The sequence below is a fragment of the Dasypus novemcinctus genome, chromosome 21 (assembly GCF_030445035.2).
Source record: "Dasypus novemcinctus isolate mDasNov1 chromosome 21, mDasNov1.1.hap2, whole genome shotgun sequence".
Lineage (NCBI taxonomy): Eukaryota > Metazoa > Chordata > Mammalia > Cingulata > Dasypodidae > Dasypus > Dasypus novemcinctus.
The window spans coordinates 60,332,516-60,349,718 of record NC_080693.1 but is presented as its reverse complement, the minus strand read 5'-3'; the positions used below and the strand labels follow the sequence as shown (position 1 = coordinate 60,349,718).

Below are 17,203 nucleotides of genomic sequence, written 5' to 3'. Positions count from 1 at the left end.
ATTCTCCTGCTGGGAGTTGTAGGCATTCTTGGTTCCCTGTTGTGGTGGTTGACCATCTTCACCTTCCTGTTAGCTGAACTAGGTAAGTCCAATGAACTGGAGAATAGGAGTTGCAATTCTGCTGAGGCTCAGGTCCCAGCTGGCACATGGCCAGTCCAGAGATTCAAGTCTCCTGAGTATACACCAACCCCAGCACCAACCACAGATTCAGTAAAAGTGACAGAAGAGGCATGTGCAGAAAGGTCACATCTGATTAATAACAAAAAAAATAAAAAAATAGGATTCGAGTATATAATTATTGAAGATAAAGGTCAATGAGGAATTCCACCAGTAATATCTGGGAATTTATATTGTTTTATATTGCTCTGACAAATACTGTTTAATATCATGATTGGTAATATTGTTTAATGTTTACTCTTAAATATTTTAATAGAGCTCTATTTTTATTGTAAAAGAACTTAATTGAATGGAGATATGTTAATTTTCCTAAAGAAAATGATCCAAAGTTTGAAACAGTCAGGGAAATTCATTCCAATTCACATACATGCAGAGCTGTCCCCTTCCTCATTGCTCAAAAATGACACACAATGAAGCCTTTTCCTCTTGTCCCATGACAGAAGCCACATTATGCTTAATGAGAAATATGCCCAAATCCCATCCTGGTAGTGGTTGCAGGAGGGAGAGTGGGAAATGTAATTCCAATGCAGATGATCACATGACAGCCCTCTGTGGAGGAAGATGAAGAGAGAGTGGTCTGAGAAGATCCCAGCATGGTGTGAATAATGAGAAAGAGCAGATCTGAGAGATCTTATCACATCTGGAAAAGAGAATTTTGTTTTCCGGTTTAAACCACTACGTATTAAAATGTTACTGTATAATCTGATAATTACTTAATGATTCAGTAAACAAAAGCAAGGAAAACATGTTGACAATAGACCCTGTTCAGGCAGTATATAAGAGGCTGTGGCACAAGGAGCCTTCCAAACTTGAGAACCTCACTCTCCTGGAAAGTCACTGAGAACCTCCACCCTCTGAAACCATGGTCAACTCCTGTTGTGGCTCCATCTGCTCTGACCAAGGCTGTGGCCAAGAGACCTGCTGCCAACCCAGCTGCTGCAGGACCACCTGCTGCCGCCCCAACTGCTGCGTGTCCAGCTGCTGTCGCCCCAGCTGCTGTGTGTCCAGCTGCTGCAGGCCCTGGGCCTGCCAATCCGTGTGCTGTCAGCCCAACTGCTGCCATCCCAGCTGCTGCATCTCCAGCTGCAGCCGCCCCTCCTGCAGTAGCTCCAGCTGCTGTGGTTCTAGCTGCTGCCGCCCCAGCTGCTGCATCTCCAACTGCTGCCACCCCTCCTGCAGTGGCTCCAGCTGCTGTGGTTCTAGCTGCTGCCACCCCAGCTGCTGCATCTCCAGCTGCTGCCGCCCCTCCTGCAATAGCTCCAGCTGCTGTGATTCTAGCTGCTGCCACCCCAGCTGCTGCATCTCCAGCTGCTGCCGCCCCTCATGCAGTGGCTCCAGCTCCTGTGGTTCTAGCTGCTGCCGCCCCAGCTGCTGCATCTCCAGCTGCTGCCGTCCTTCTTGCTGTAATCCCTGCTGCAGCCAGACCAGCTGCTGCCTGCGCCCAGTCTGTGGCCAGGTCTCCTGCCACACCATCTGCTACCGCCCAACCTGTGTCATCTCCACCTGCCCCCGACCCACCTGCTCTGCCTCCTCCTGCTGCTGATCTCTGCCTGTAATCTCTGTCACACAATGGCTGTACTCACAAATTATATAAAATAAATTGGGACCAGCCAGTGACAGGGAATGGACTCTTATGTACCATCTCCTCTTCTTCTGATCTGGCATCCAGTTTCTGTATTCAGCTCTTTTAAGAAATGACAGATGTAAAAAGTTGTCAAAGGATTTTAACCCAGGCCTCAGTACATTTTTAGACTAACAATATCTTCATTCTAAATGTAAAGTGATTGTTCTCTCATGTAATTTCCATGTGTTCTTAATAAATGGCCAATTTTCCTGAAATGAAAACTCGTAATTCATTAATGTTTTGGTGTGTGTGTGTGTGTATACCTTCACCCTTCATTTCATGCCAAATGCCACACGAATGGCCATCTCTCTTCAAATGCAGGCAACATTTGTGCATGGGCTCCTGATTCATATTATCTGTGTTGGAATCAGGACTCCATTAGGCATTGGTTGCATGACATAAGGCAAGTTATTTAACCTCTCCAAGCCTCATTTTTCATACTCTGTGACATAGGATGATGTTTTATTCTTCAGAAATTCCAACACACAATTCATGCAAACTACTTAGTGTAGCACCTAGCACATAATGTAAGCTCTAAATAAGTAAAATTTTTTATTATTACTGTTATTGGAATAATTCTCCAGGTTAGAAGCATATCTTAGCATAGTATTCTCTTGGACAGCAAAAACAGTTTGTATAATTGTTGCATTGTCCTCTATAACTCAAAATAGAGTTTTATTTTGCAAATGTCCCTTAAAAATTCCAGTGGGTTGAACATCACAATGTCATCTACCTTTCACCTGACTATATTTCTATTTTCAGTATGTTCCATCTTTGGGTGTGTAAATATTGAGTGTTCTGCTTAGTTCAAGTACTTTTCTCTTCCCCCCCCCCCTTCCTCCTGTCCCCCATTCCTCCTTCCCTTCTTCCTTCCCTTCTGAACATTGAACACTCACTTTAGAATACAAAGTGCACCTTATAAATCCAGATTTCTCAAAATTTATGAAGTCCATGACAACTTTTTCTTACAACTTTTTATCCCATTTGCCCCAAATTTGAGTTTATCCAAGCTGAAATTCTTTGTAATTTTAGGCTCTCATGTTAATCAGAACTTTCCAATCTTTTGGATATTTTTCTTTGCCATTGGGTCTTCATCATTTTGCTTGGTCTTAGGAAAACATGGGCTGTCCATTTCTTTGAGACTCAGTTTTCTCATCACCAAAATTGAGGGAAGAATGATCCTCCTGAGACATAAAAACAGTCACGATATATAGGATTATATTGTGTTGATGCAAATGTAAAGATTTCTAAATTTTGGTTCATGATTCCAAAGTATATTGAAGACTATTTGAATTCAAAATTTTCAAATACCTGAGTTTTATACATTAATGATGTGTTATATTTCTGAATAACTTAGGTGTAATGGAGCTTATTGTCATTTTAAAAATTAAATGAAAAGTTTTAAGATGTTAAGAAACAAAACAGATACTAGTTAATACAAAGCGGGTTTCACCCCAACATAGGTTGCATGTTGTAGTCTTAGTATATACAGAAATATCTTGCAGACATTTTTAGCTTCATCTTTTTCAACTTACCCTAAATTGTTCTACAAGGTAAAGCCCTGTCTTTTCATACACCTGAATCAACAAATCTTTTACTTTCCCATATGTTTTTCCATGACTATTGCTAATTACAAGATGCAGGCTCTGGCTTTAATTATATGCTTTATTAGCTAGAGCTAAATCAAATAATATAGATTTTATATAGTCTTTTTCAATAGTAAAGGACACAAGGTTATGATCTTCTGTTTTTACAACAAGAACTGAGTCATAGGAGGGCTAAAATGGCACATTGAGTCTGGGTAATGAAAGGACTATTTCCAAAGGTGTGGACAGGGTGTATGGAAAGCGGCAAGGGATAGTTCAGCACCCAGTGTCCAGAACAGTGAGAAACGGTTACTCTAAGCTTGAAGAACTATGCAGTGATTTGGGTGAAGAGCCAGAGGGTGGCCTGCAAAGCTTCTTAGGATTGTTACATACAGGCACTATTGCAAAGTATTTCCTATCAGGGAGTGTTATGGTGCTCCAAAAGTGATACTGGAGAGACTGTGGTAGAGAAACCCAAGCAAAGATAAAGTTATGAATGAGAAAGTGTAGACACATCAATTTTACCTTAATGCAGACCTGAGATGGATTTTATGTGAATGGCGTATTGCCTTAGTCTGCTCTTCACTCAGTTTTATTTGGTCATGCTAAATATGACCCTTTGGGATTGCCCAGGCTCTTTTCTGTAGTGAATACCAAGCAATATAGAATCCCAGGAGGGCAGGAGGTTAAGGAAATAGCTGAAGCCAGAGTTTTAATGTCCACCAACTCCCTTTCAATGGTCTTTTCTGGCAGTGTGCAAAGAAGATAGTTCCTGAAGGTTAAGGTGGCCTCTCAGTGATGAAACAAGTTAGTTCCTCCTATTGCCTCAACTGTACCTAACATGTAGGAATGTTATAGGAAGTGCAATGAGCCTAACAAGACTGGAATACGATCACAGGCTGGGCTAACGCTTCTTTTTCAATGCCAGTTTCAGAGTCCAGCCAAGCACAGTTTACATTTTCATGGTGTACAATCCAAAAACATTTACTGTTTTGCCACACAGATTTTTTGAGTTTGCCAGCATACTGTCATAGCCCAGTTACACAAACTCAATAATCATTAAGACCTGAATACATGAGCAATTTAGTATAGAAAAAAGTGCCATTTTAAGTCAGTAGGCTAAGATGTATTTCTTAAAAAACAGTGTTGGGCTAACTAGCCATATCTGATTTTAAAACATATTTGAACCACATCTTTTATCTGGATTAATTTCAGATGAGTCAATAAACTATTATCCATGTGGTGCATCAGTGTTTCAAAATGCGTTCACGGAGTGCGATGAGCGTGCCACAATGATGGGGGAGGAGGGGGGCGGGAAGGTGGGAGGAATACAGTAACCTCTTATGTTTTTAATGTAACATTTTTTGAGATGTATATATCTTTAAAAATACAACTAACAAAAATGATGGGGAGGGGAATGGGGAGTGGGTTATATGGGAACGTCTTACATTTTTAAATGTTACATTCTTTGTGATCTATTAACTTTAATTAAAAAATAAAATTTTTAAAAAATTTCAAATGGGTCAAATGTATGAAAATATAAAATGTGAAACTATAAATTTAACAGAAGCAATTATGGAAGAATTTTAGGTAAATTTGCAACTGGAACAGCCTTTCAAAGTATTATGCAAAACCCAGAAGTCAAAAAATAAAAGATTAATAAATTTGACTGCATCAAAAGTAAATATCTACATGCTAAAAACCACTTAAGCAAAATAGAAAAAGAAAAACAAACTAAGAAAAACATTTGGAATTCACATTATAGAAAAAGGCTAATTTTTATAACATATAGAATTCCTACAAAAAAAGTCATTGTGTAAAGACCAATAAAATAGAAAAATATAAAAAGGATATCTACAGATTATTTATAGGATAAAATAAATAAACTCTTAAATATCTGAAAAGATACCCAATCTCACAAGAGGAGAAATACAAATTAAGATCACATCGAGAAACTGTTTTTTACCTGTCATATTGTCCAACATTTATATATCACTGTGTCAGCAAGAATGTGGAATGGGCACTTACATATTGAGTGTAGATTGGTACGGTCTCTATGGAAGGTGAGTTGGCATTATCTAACAAAAATTACAACTAAATATATGCCTCTTTGTCCAACATTTCTATTTCTAGGAATATATCCTGCAGATATACTTACACATGGGTAAAATTATATATTAACAGGTATATTCATTGCAGCACTGTGAGTAATAACAAAGGACTGGAAATAAACCAAGTGTTCAGCAACAAATTGAAGACTGGTTAAATAAATTATGGTACAGTCATACAATGGAATGCTATGCAAATGTCAAAGAAAAAGAATGAAAAACCTGCATACCTGAATGCTTCAAGTAAAAGCAGCAAGGCGAGAGGAACATGACTGACATACCACCATCTGTATAAATGAAAGAAATAGAGAAATATTCCTATTTGTTTCTTTACATTTTACACATCTCCAGAAGATTTACAAGAAACTGGAAACTCCGGCTGCCTTCAAGGAAGGAAACTGGGTGATTGGGAAGAAAATGTGGGAGGGATACTTTTCACTTTTATTTCTTGCTTTTTGAACATATGACTACATACAGTATGTATTTTTAAATGTTTAAATTAAAATTCAAAACATTAAAAACCTTCTCCCAAGATTTTTTGTTTTTGTTTTTGTTTTTACTCTCCACTTCTTTCCTATCCAAGATAATAGAAAGGAACGTTCAAGCTTTACCTGCACAACTTCCAAAAGTGATCTTTTCTTGCTTGTCTTGCTTAATTTCATGTGGATAATGGAGTGGACACAAACAGACTGGCTATAACCCACAACCAAGCTCAGCAGGTATGACCAGAGGACTGATTCAAAGAGTGGGGGAATTTGGAGATGGGGAAAAGGGTTTCTAGCCCCCTAGGAAAAATGGCAGCTTATGGTGGCATCGATCATAATTCAATGTTCTCATTTGAGGCAGCTCCATTGGGTATATACGTTCTCTATTCCCTGAGAGAAAAACTAAATAGCCAGCAAGCATGTTTGGGGCTTGGAGATAAATTCCAAGGGAATGGTTTAAGTATTATATATTCTACTCCCTTATGGAAATATAAATAATTTATCACCTAAAAGGGACTACAGCTTTTAGTTTGAATTATTTAGGAGAAATATACAATAGTTATACAGTTAATTCCATCAAGAAAAAGGAAACTATTATATAAAAAGTGAACATCAAGGGGTCCTTAGGTCCATAAAAGGGAATCTGAAGTTCCCCAGAATCTAAGTCCATCGACACTTGATAACAGCACAGTTTTTAATGACTCCACATAAATTCCATGCACTGTATTTATATGTTAATAATGCATTCTGCTCTGATATCCTGGAGCAATATGAGGGTAAAGAAAATTGTGTTTGCATCTGTGATTTTTCAGACAGGCAGTACAGTGTAGTATTAAAACATGGATGCCAAAGCTGGGATGACTGTGATCAAATCATAGCTCCCCCACTTACTGGATTTAATCCTGCCCATGCCTCAGTTTCCTCATCTATAAAGGGGAATTATAACAGAATTTACCTCGCTGGGTTGTTGGGACTAGAAAAGGTGCTAATACGTATAAAGCGCTAGACCAATTGTATAACATGCTGGTGGTTGAGTTGCCGTTCTGGTCTCCATGAGAATGTTCTGCATACAGTGCTCAGAGACTGGGGAAGAAAGGAAGGAAGAATAGGGATTCCATAGCCCATTATGTTTTCATTTTGCTTAGACTTCTGGGGAGAGCACAGATCTATTTAGTGCAAGACTGTGCCAAATATCCCATTCTGGTCTTCCAATATAAATCTCTCTGATCTCTGAAGAGCTTCTGTTCCTTTTTGGGCATAATTTACTCTCCCTGATTTATTTATCATTTAGTCTTTTAAATTACTAGCTTTTAGGAGATAGGGGACATAAATTCTATACAAAGAATGGTATTATATATATAATATATATATAAACAGTTAATTTGAGATATCTTGGATAACTTTATGAAAAACCATCCTTATGCCTCTATTATCAATTTATTCCAAGTCTCTGCTGACGCTTTCTATGACATCACTCTTTGTTATGCTCATTCCCATCACCTGATGCCAGACTCTCCTCTCTCATTTTGCCTCCCTACAACCTCACCATATCTCTCTCAGGAATCCATGTATATCCTGGCATTTCTAAAGACAGATCAAAATTCAATGAATTGCATATAGCATAAATATACCCTTTGACTCCTGTCTACAGGCTTTTAATAGTCTCCACCATTTCTTCTGAAATTAAGGTCTATACACAAACTCCCCCACATTCTATCAATCCAAACTTTTCTTTCATTACTTCTTAAAATAGACCTTCTAGCTGCCTCACGTTCATCATCACAAGTGAAGGTCATACCCAATCTCAATTGCATACCTCTTCTTTTTAATGCCCCTTCCCCTGTTTCTCCATCTATCTGAATATTACACATTCTGAAATGTCACTATGTGACCCATGGCTTCAGAAAAAATGTTCATTCACTGAGCAGACATCACCCTTATTGAAAACTTAATCAATTTCTGGTCTTTGGAACACAAAGACAAAAAAGTATCATCCCTGCCCTAAAGGATTTTGTATTCTAGAGAGAGTCAGATAAATAAATACTTCTTTGATAGAGAATGATTGGATAAAGTCCATACATAGGCAAAGCACAATGGAGGGGTAATGGAGGAAGGAATTTGTTTTGTGTGGGACCAAGGAAGACACATTTTCACTCTCCAGTAAAACATAGCTAGGTGGATGGTGCATTCACAAAGACCTTCCAGCAGAGGAATAGCCTGAAGGTAATTCGTTCTTTCCTTGAATAATTTTTCCCTGAATACCATGGCACTGAAGAATAATTCCTTACACACGATCATAAGCATGAGAGGCTTTGATTACAAAACTGTATGGATGCAGTTTCTGTGTAAGTACATGTAAGATAAGGATTATGTTTTTTATGGTCCATGTAATACTTCTCAGAAAATCCTAGACACAGGCAATACTACAGAAACTGCTAGACCTTTTAGCTTAGAATATATGCGAGAGATTTTAACCAAACTTCCATGAAACATAACGAAGACATATTTTGATATTTCAAAAGGCAGATTGAAAACTAATCTCAATTACCTTACCTCAGCCTGCAGTACATTTCTGAAGATAGACCAAGATCAATCTCAGATGACTCCTTGCTACTTAAAAACTCTGAGGCACTGTTAACTGTTTTAATTAAATGCATCAAGGTGATGAGATATAACTTAGCCTGGAATGTGTTAGGAATTTTGTTCACTCACTGACCACTCAGAATACACATGGTACCATATATTTCCTCACTTCTTGTACTCCAAAAGAGGTTACTACTTCCTTTTATCCTACCAGAATTCCATCTGACTAAAACATGCATTTCTCCACCAGGGAACTTTGACCCATCAGAAACTCTCCCCAAATCATATCAAGGTGAAAAATATACAAGAGTGATCCATCCACACCATGTGACACCCAGGGGCTGAAATCATGTGACAATGCAACCAAAGGAAGAAACATAAAGAGGTGATTCATGCAGGAACACCAAGCAACTTGAGGAAAGGGAAATAACTATTTTCTATATACTAGGATTTTTAAACTAGAAAAATACAATTATATCATTTACTAATTGCATTTGTAGTCATATGAACAAAAAACAAGGAAATAGTTTTTTCACATTCACAGAAGTTTCCTCAGTAGGTATAAAAGGGAACATGTGGCAAGAAGACTTCAGACCTTGGAAACCCACACTCTCAGAAACACACCGAGACCCTCTACCTCTGACACCATGGTCAGCTCCTGTTGTGGCTCCGCCTGCTCTGACCAGGGCTGTGACCAAGGCCTCTGCCAGGAGACCTGCTGCCAACCCAACTGCTGCCAGACCACCTGCTGCTGCCCCAGCTGCTGCATGTCCAGCTGCTACCACCCCAGCAGTTGTGTGTCCAGCTGCTGCAGGCCCAGCTGCTGCCAGTCTGTGTGCTGCCAGCCCAACTGTTGCCACCCCAACTGCTGTCGCCCCAGCTGCTGTGTGTCCAGCTGCTGCAGGCCCTGGGCCTGCCAATCCGTGTGCTGTCAGCCCAGCTGCTGCCGCCCCAGGTGCTGCATCTCCAGCTGCTGCCGCCCCTCCTGCAGTAGCTCCAGCTGCTGTGGTTCTAGCTACTGCCGCCCCAGCTGCTGCATCTCCAGCTGCTGCCGTCCTTCTTGCTGTAATCCCTGCTGCAGCCAGACCAGCTGCTGCCTGCGCCCAGTCTGTGGCCAAGTCTCCTGCCACACCACCTGCTACCGCCCAACCTGTGTCATCTCCACCTGCCCCCGCCCCACCTGCTCTGCCTCCTCCTGCTGCTGATTCCCTGTCCTGAATCCATTCTTGCTCCTTCATCTTACTCCTCAAAGAAGCAGACCCTTCTGCACCTCATTGATGACTTAGGAGAGGCCCTTCCCACCAACTATGTCCACATGCTGGCCCCAGATCAAACTCTCTCCTTTCGGGATATGAACCCAAAGTATTAACTTAGGTGGTATTAATAGATATTAATAGAATCACCCAAATTCTTTGCCCTATCATTTGATTTCTGGGACCCAGGTCATCCTGTTCCAAATATGGAACTTGCCTGTGGGGACACTGATTTCACACTTTCAGAACTGACCGTCTGATGGGGCCAGCCTGTATTTCCTTTTATGGCAATGTTTCTGAATCTTATTTCTGCTATTTCTGAATAAAGCTCCACTTTCCTGGCCTAGAAATGCAATGTTCTTGTGTTGTTGCTTTGTAGTGATTCTCCTCACTTCTTGGGAACTAAATTCAAAACACACTTTAGTCAGGCATTTCAATTCCTGCTTTCACTTTTATATGTTTATGCTCTTAGCATATAGTGGCATAAAATAAAACAGAAATAACAATAATGCATAGCTGTTTCTAAAGCACTAAAGAAGAATAAAGATTTTTTAATTAAGTTTGAGAGAGTTTTGGAGGCTAGGGGTTACATATCATAGAAAAGCTTACTTAAATATTTTTAAAAAAACAACTTTCTCTACATTTCTATTCTTCTCTTAGTGGCTTTATTCCTCCTTTCTTCTCTCCCTCCTCCTTCCCTCCCTCCCCCATCTCTACCTTTCTCTGGTACTGTCTCTTTTTTCCCCTTCTTGGAAAACCAAACAACCCTCTTTAAGGTCCCTCCATCTTTCTTTCTTGTGTAACTTAAATTATCATACTCTCAGCTTCCCTAATTCCATCCCTATCCATCAATAACAAAATAATTAATTTTTAGGGAAAAAAAAACAACCTTCCTGAGAAGTTGAGGGATAGCAGAAAACAGAAAATACTAAAAACCTAATATTTTCCTATCTCAATGACTTTTCTGAAATGTATAATTGATAGCATGATCTTGAAACTTGCTGCCAAGGAATTCAATGAGAAATGTGGGGTTGATAAGAAACCTGTTAATGGATTACTTTGATTGGTAGGTATACCCAGAACACTTCCAAATTCCTATGAACTCTATCCTAGGATAAAATGCAAAAAATATTTCTGATGAATATATGCTAGTGAGAGTACAAGAAACAGACAGAAGAGTCTGTACAAAATACATATTCTAAAAGTCGTTGGATTAATAAGTAATGTAGTGGTACTAAATTATATATGTCTTCAACTTTCAAAAATTCTGCTACATGTATAACAATAATAATAATAATAATAATAAACAGAACATAATTAAAATGGTATAAGAGATTTATTTCTCCATTCCTCTCAAGGCACAGAACTCCTGATGGGTCTGAGATAGTCAGTGAGAATTGGTTGTACCTTCAGTCAGTCTCAGAATACAAAAAGCTGTTTAATACCATGGGATTGTGTGTGATTTCCTGTGTCATAGGGAGAAAGACCATTTCCTGTATAGCCACAGTACAGATATAAATTAAATTAAATTAAATATTGATACAATATACATTCCATATCCAATTGTCAAATGGTCTACAGGGCATTTTTTATATGAGGCCTCATTCTGACTTCAGTATGAAAGGTTTTTAGGTATATATTCTCAAAAATATTGGTTTTGTGCCATTTCCTCCATTTTCTTCTGTTGGAACTCCTTTTAGTCCAATATTGGAGCCTTTCTATTTTATTTTCCTTGTCTCAACTGCTCTTGATATATATATATATAGTTTATTTTATTATTTTTAAAATTTTTATTTTAATAACATATATATAACTGAAAATTTCCCAGTTAACCACTTTCAAGTATACAATTCAGTGGTATTAATTACACTCAAAATGTTGTGCCATCACCACCATTCACTCCCAAATCTTTTTCATCATCCCAAACATAAACTCTGCACCCATTAAGTAGTCACTCTCCCTTTCTCCTCCCAGCCCCTTTAGTCCCTGATAATCTGCAATCTACTTTCTATCTCCCTGAATTTTGTTATTCTAGGAATTTCATATAAATAAAATCATATAATATTTGTCTTTTGTGATTGACTTATTTCACTCAAAATAATGTCTTAGGGTTCCTCCATGTTGTAGCATGTAACCAACCTTCATCCCTTTTTACAGCTGAATACTAGTCTATTGTATGGATATACCACGTTTTATTTATCCTTCCATCTGTTGATGTATATTTGGGTTGCTTCAATCTTTTTGTTATTATGAATAATGTTGCTATGGACATTGGTGTACAAATTTCTGCTCAAGTCCTTGCTTTCAAATCCTCAAAACACAATTTACTCAGGCTTTATCAGGCTTCTGGGTATACATCTAGAAATGGGGTTGCTAGATCATATGGTAAATTCTATGCTCAACTTTCTGAGGAACCAACAATTTTTTTTCACAGTGGCTGCACCATTTTATAGTCCTGACAACAATGTACAAGAGTTCCGATTAATCTGCATCCTCACTAACCATTGTTACTTTCTGTTGTTTGTTTTTTCTTTATCTAGACATCCTAGTGGTTATAGGCCAGTTGTTATCTGGAACAGTTCTCAGTCTGTGTTTGATGTTTTCGCATGATTGGATTCAGAATATGAATTTTGGCAGGAATACTACACAAGTAACCTGTGCATGACTTCAGTGCATGACTTCAGGAGGCATGTGATGTATGTTGGTCCTATTGCTAAGGATATTAACGTTGCTCCGTTGGATAAGGGTGGGTCCTGAGGTTCCCCCACAATAAAGTTAGCATTTTCCACTTTGAGATTAATGAATAATACATGGGAAATATTTTGAAAGCGGGCAAATATCCCAACTCAAAGTTTCACCTAATGGTTATAGCATACATTGAATATATGTACCTGAGTTATGTTTTATTATAATGCTTATAGGGCTTCTGGTCAACCAAAATGTTATGTAAAACACTCTAAGTGCTGTTCTCCTACAGAGTCTTTGAACAACTAGCAAAAACTGGCAAAGCTATCTTCCTTAAACCTCTGGAAAATTGTTAAAGGGTTACAATAAGAGGGTGAGTGCTAAATTGAGGTGAGGCAGGCTGAAGTCTGGCTGGCAAGCATAGCCGCGCCCAGTGGGGGATATGCGCAGCCCACCACTCGGGTGTAGGGCGGCTGGAACTGGTGAACTGCCCTCAGCCATGGAACGGGCGCACTGCCCTCGGCCCCGCCCAGGCAACCGACACCGGCTTCCTGATAGCCAGCAGGAGCTGCCTACGCTCACATCCCCCCTCCTGCACTGTCAAGCCGCAGCACAAGCAGCACCATAAAAGGCAAGGAACTAGTCCCTACCAATCACTCCCAGCCCCGTTCCCCTCTCCCGCCGGTGCCGCCCCTTCACCAACCTAGAATCTGCCTCTTCCCCCCACCAACTGCTCGCCACCGCCAATCCAATCCCCCTTTGGCCACAGCCAATCAGTCCCCTGCTCACTCCCCCATAACCCTATATAAACACATGTACTTCCCTTAATAAATTAGACCTGCATGCTCACCTCGTCTCCGTGGTGGTTTCTCCCCCGCGCGCCCTCCACGCCTGCGAGCCCCCGCAGGAGCCTAGGCCTCTCCTGCCCCATCGTCCACCGGACAGGACGTACCGACTGCAACAGGACGTACCGACCGCACTAAATCAAGAAATGCAGCCTTTAAAATAGTAGTAGAAGCTCGTGACAACTTTGCTGGCCCCTCTCCCACTCCTTTCCTGTTGTGATGTGGAGCCAACCTGTGGTCCCACTGTGGGTCCCTGGCCCTGTTCTGGAGGAAGCAGAGTAACGTTTATATGCATACTGAGGTGCCTGTATATAAGTGCCAATCTATTGGGTGGCAGCCTGGAAGTCTGAACCGGGAAACATATCTTGGGCTCATCCTCCCAAAACTTTCTCAGCAGGTAGAAGCAGCTTGTTGACAGTCAAAGCAAGGTATGAAGCAAATAAGGGCAAAGGATTACCTGCTTTAATTCCTATAATAGAGTACCCAGGAGGGGGAGGAAGTCTACTTCATAGGAAGTAGAGGGGGCATTCAATTATTGTAAAATGGGAAATTCCTAAGACCATGAGCAAGCACAAGGCCAAGAAAAGACATAGGCTCAGAAAAGGGGGAACAGACCCTGTACTTCACATTCACCTTGGGGCTTCTTTTTCAATAGGAGAGTTAAAGTCTAGAGGAGAATACCAGACAAAGAAAGCCAATTTTCAAAGACTAAGAAAGGTATTTTTTGCCTTGGATTCTTTGTTTTCATTAGTTCCTGGCACTCAAGGAAATCTCAGTCATATCATTAGCTGGACACAAATTAAAGAACAAACTGCTTAGGGATACTAACTCCTAGAGTTAACACTTTAAAATGTTAAAATGTACAGTGTGCAACTAAAGATTACAAAAGAAACAGAAAATGATGGCTAATTCAAAGGAACAAAATAAAAATCCAGAAACCCTCAACAAGGAAGACCAGATTTTGGACAAACCAAAGACCTTTAAAAACTGTGAAAATATGCTCAAGGATATAAAGGAAAACACAGAGAGAGAACTAAAGGATGTCAGGAAAATGATGAGTGAATAGTATGAGAATTTCAATACAGAGGTGAAAACTAAAGAGGAACCAGACATAAGCAATGGAATTGAGGACCACAATAACTGAAGTGAAAAATTTCTTAGAGGATTTTAATAGAAGATTGGTATTGCCAGAAGAATGACTCTGAGTGAGAAGACAATAAAATTAAAATGATTCAGGCTAAGGAGTAGAAAGAAAAATGAATATTAAAAAAAGTGGTCGGAGTCTAAGTCTAAGAGACCTATGGTATACTAACAAGCATACCAATCTGTACAATATGGAATTCCCAGAAGGAGAAGAAAAAGAAGCAGGAGGAATATTCAAAGAAATAACTCAGCTAACATGGAGTTGAAGAATGTCAATCACCACACCATGGAGCCAAGAGAGCCTACAACTGAAAGCAGGAGGATTGCATCCAGTATCCATGTGGAATCTAAGCCCCCTCTTGACATAGATGTGGAATGGACACAACCAATCCGAGGTCCACAGGAAGGAGGAATACAGTAAGGATTAGAGTGGACTTAATGATATTCTATTCATGAACTATTGTGGTTACTAATCGAGAAAATGTGGCATTGGTGTGGAAAAAGTGGTTATGGTGGCTGCTGGGTGCGGGGAATGGGAGGAAGAGATGAGATGTGGAGGCATTTTTGGGACTCGGTGTTGTCCTGGGTGGTGCTGCAGGGACAATTACCGGACATTGTAGATCCTCCCATGGCCCACTGGATGGAACGTGGGAGAGTATGGGCTACGATGTGGACCATTGACCATGAGGTGCAGTGATGCCCAGAGATGTACTCATCAAATGCAATGGATGTGTCATGATGATGGGGGAGAGTGTTGCTGTGGGGGGAGTGGTGGGGTGGTGGTGGTGAGGGTGAATGGGGACCTCATATTTTTTGAATGTAATATTTTTAAAAAATGAATTAAAAAAAAAAGAAATAAAGGCCTCCAGTAACGGTAATTGTATGGATAATTATAAACGCCAGTACTCTTGTATTATATTTTCTGGAATGTAACTCCACTTTTTACTTCTTATAGTTCCTAACATGCAAATGCATAAAATAATGGAAAATCTATGGTTTTAGATTTACGATATAATTTGTAAAAAGTTCAACAAAAGGGTGGGGGAATGGAAAGGTAAATGGTATTTTTGTTTGTTATTGAAGTTAAGTTGATATCAAATCAAATATGATGTTATAGATTTAGTATGTTAAATTTGAGCCTCATGGTAATCACAAAGAAAATACCTGAAAAACATATGCAGAAGGAAATAAGAAGAGACTTAAAATGTTACACTATGAAAAATAAAATAAATATGAAAGTAGGCATTAATGGAAGAATTGAGAGGAAAAAGATATAATATTTACAAAGTCCAAACAGCAAAGTGGCAGAAGAAAGTCCTCCATTGCCAGTAGTTCTCTTAAGTATAAATGGATTATATCTTCCACTCAAAAGTCAGAGAGTATTAAAAAAAAGCATGATCCAACGTGATGGTTTAATGCTGTATGGACCCTAGAAAATCATGTCCTTAGAGCTAACTCTTGTTAGCTGTCCTTAGAGCTAAACCTATTGTAGGTGGGAGCTTTTGATCAGATTACTTCAGCAGGGCGTGACCCAGGGTGGGTCTTAATCCTTTATAGGAGTCCTTTGTAAATGAAGCTTAGAGGGAAAAGCCACAGAAGCTGAGAGAAACCCCCCCAGAAATTGATGGAAAGTCAGAGGAAGCTGGAAGCTGAAGCAAGGAAACGCAGAAGAGAAGCAGATGCTGCCATGTGCCTTGACAGATGACGGAAGAGTCCAAGATCACTGACAGCCTGTCTTCAGGAAGAAAGCATCACCTGATGATGCTCTGATATGGACAGTTATCTCAGACTTAGAACTATACATTTATAAGATAATAAATCCCCTTTGTAAAAACTAACCCATTTCTTGTTATATTTCCTGGTATATTACTTTCAGCAGCTTTCAATAGACTAAAACAGCCAAATATAAGCTGTCTATAAAAGACTTACCTTAAATTCAAAGACTTAAGTAGGTTGAAAGTGAAAGGATGGAAAAAAGTATACTATACAAATAACAAATAACAGAGAGCTGGGCTAGCAATACTAATATCAGATAAAATAGACTTTACATCAAAAACTGTTACAAGAAACAAAGAAGGTCACGATCAACTGACAAAAGGGGGAATTCAACAAGACAACACCACAATTATAAATATGAATGTACCCAATAGCAGAGCCCCAAAATATAGGAAGCAAATATTGACAGATTTGAAGGGAGAAATAGATTTCTCAACACTAATATTAGGAAACTTCAATACACCACTTTCAGTAATGCGTAAAACATCCAGATAGAAGATCAATAAGGAATAGAAGACTTGCACAATACTATAAATCAACTAGAACTAATAGAACACTTCACCCAACAGCAGCAGAATAGTATTCTTTCTAGTGTTCACAGGTCATTCCCCAGGATAGACCATAAATTGGGTCACAAAATCAGTCTCAAGACATTCAAAATTATTGAAATCATACAATGTATCTTATCTGACGACAATGGAATGGGACTAGAAATTAATAACAGATGGAGTTGAAAAATCCACAAATAAGCGAAATTTAAACAACATACTCTTAAGAAACTGATAGGTCAAAGAAAAAATCTCAGGGGAAAGTAGGAAATATCTGGAGGCAAATGAAAACAAAATTACAGCATACCAAAACTTAAGAAATGCCACAAGTTTTATTATGTTGGATGTAAAAGGCAATTTTGTAACTCCATTGTTCCTTCTACATTTACT

At 39.3% G+C, this 17,203-nt stretch overlaps 2 protein-coding genes across 2 annotated transcripts; both read left to right on the top strand.

Annotated features, from left to right (window-relative positions):
* Window positions 1-1,039: 1,039 nt before the first annotated feature.
* Window positions 1,040-1,720, top strand: LOC101427383 (keratin-associated protein 4-6-like). The gene has a single exon (XM_058284237.1). It carries the CDS (start codon window positions 1,040-1,042, stop codon window positions 1,718-1,720), a length of 681 nt encoding a protein of 226 aa, XP_058140220.1.
* A 7,490-nt stretch (window positions 1,721-9,210) lies between these two features.
* LOC111758626 (keratin-associated protein 4-7-like) lies at window positions 9,211-9,768 on the top strand. Its single transcript, XM_023592623.2, has one exon. The coding sequence runs from the start codon at window positions 9,211-9,213 to the stop codon at window positions 9,766-9,768; it is 558 nt and encodes a 185-aa protein (XP_023448391.2).
* The last annotated feature ends 7,435 nt before the right edge of the window (window positions 9,769-17,203 follow it).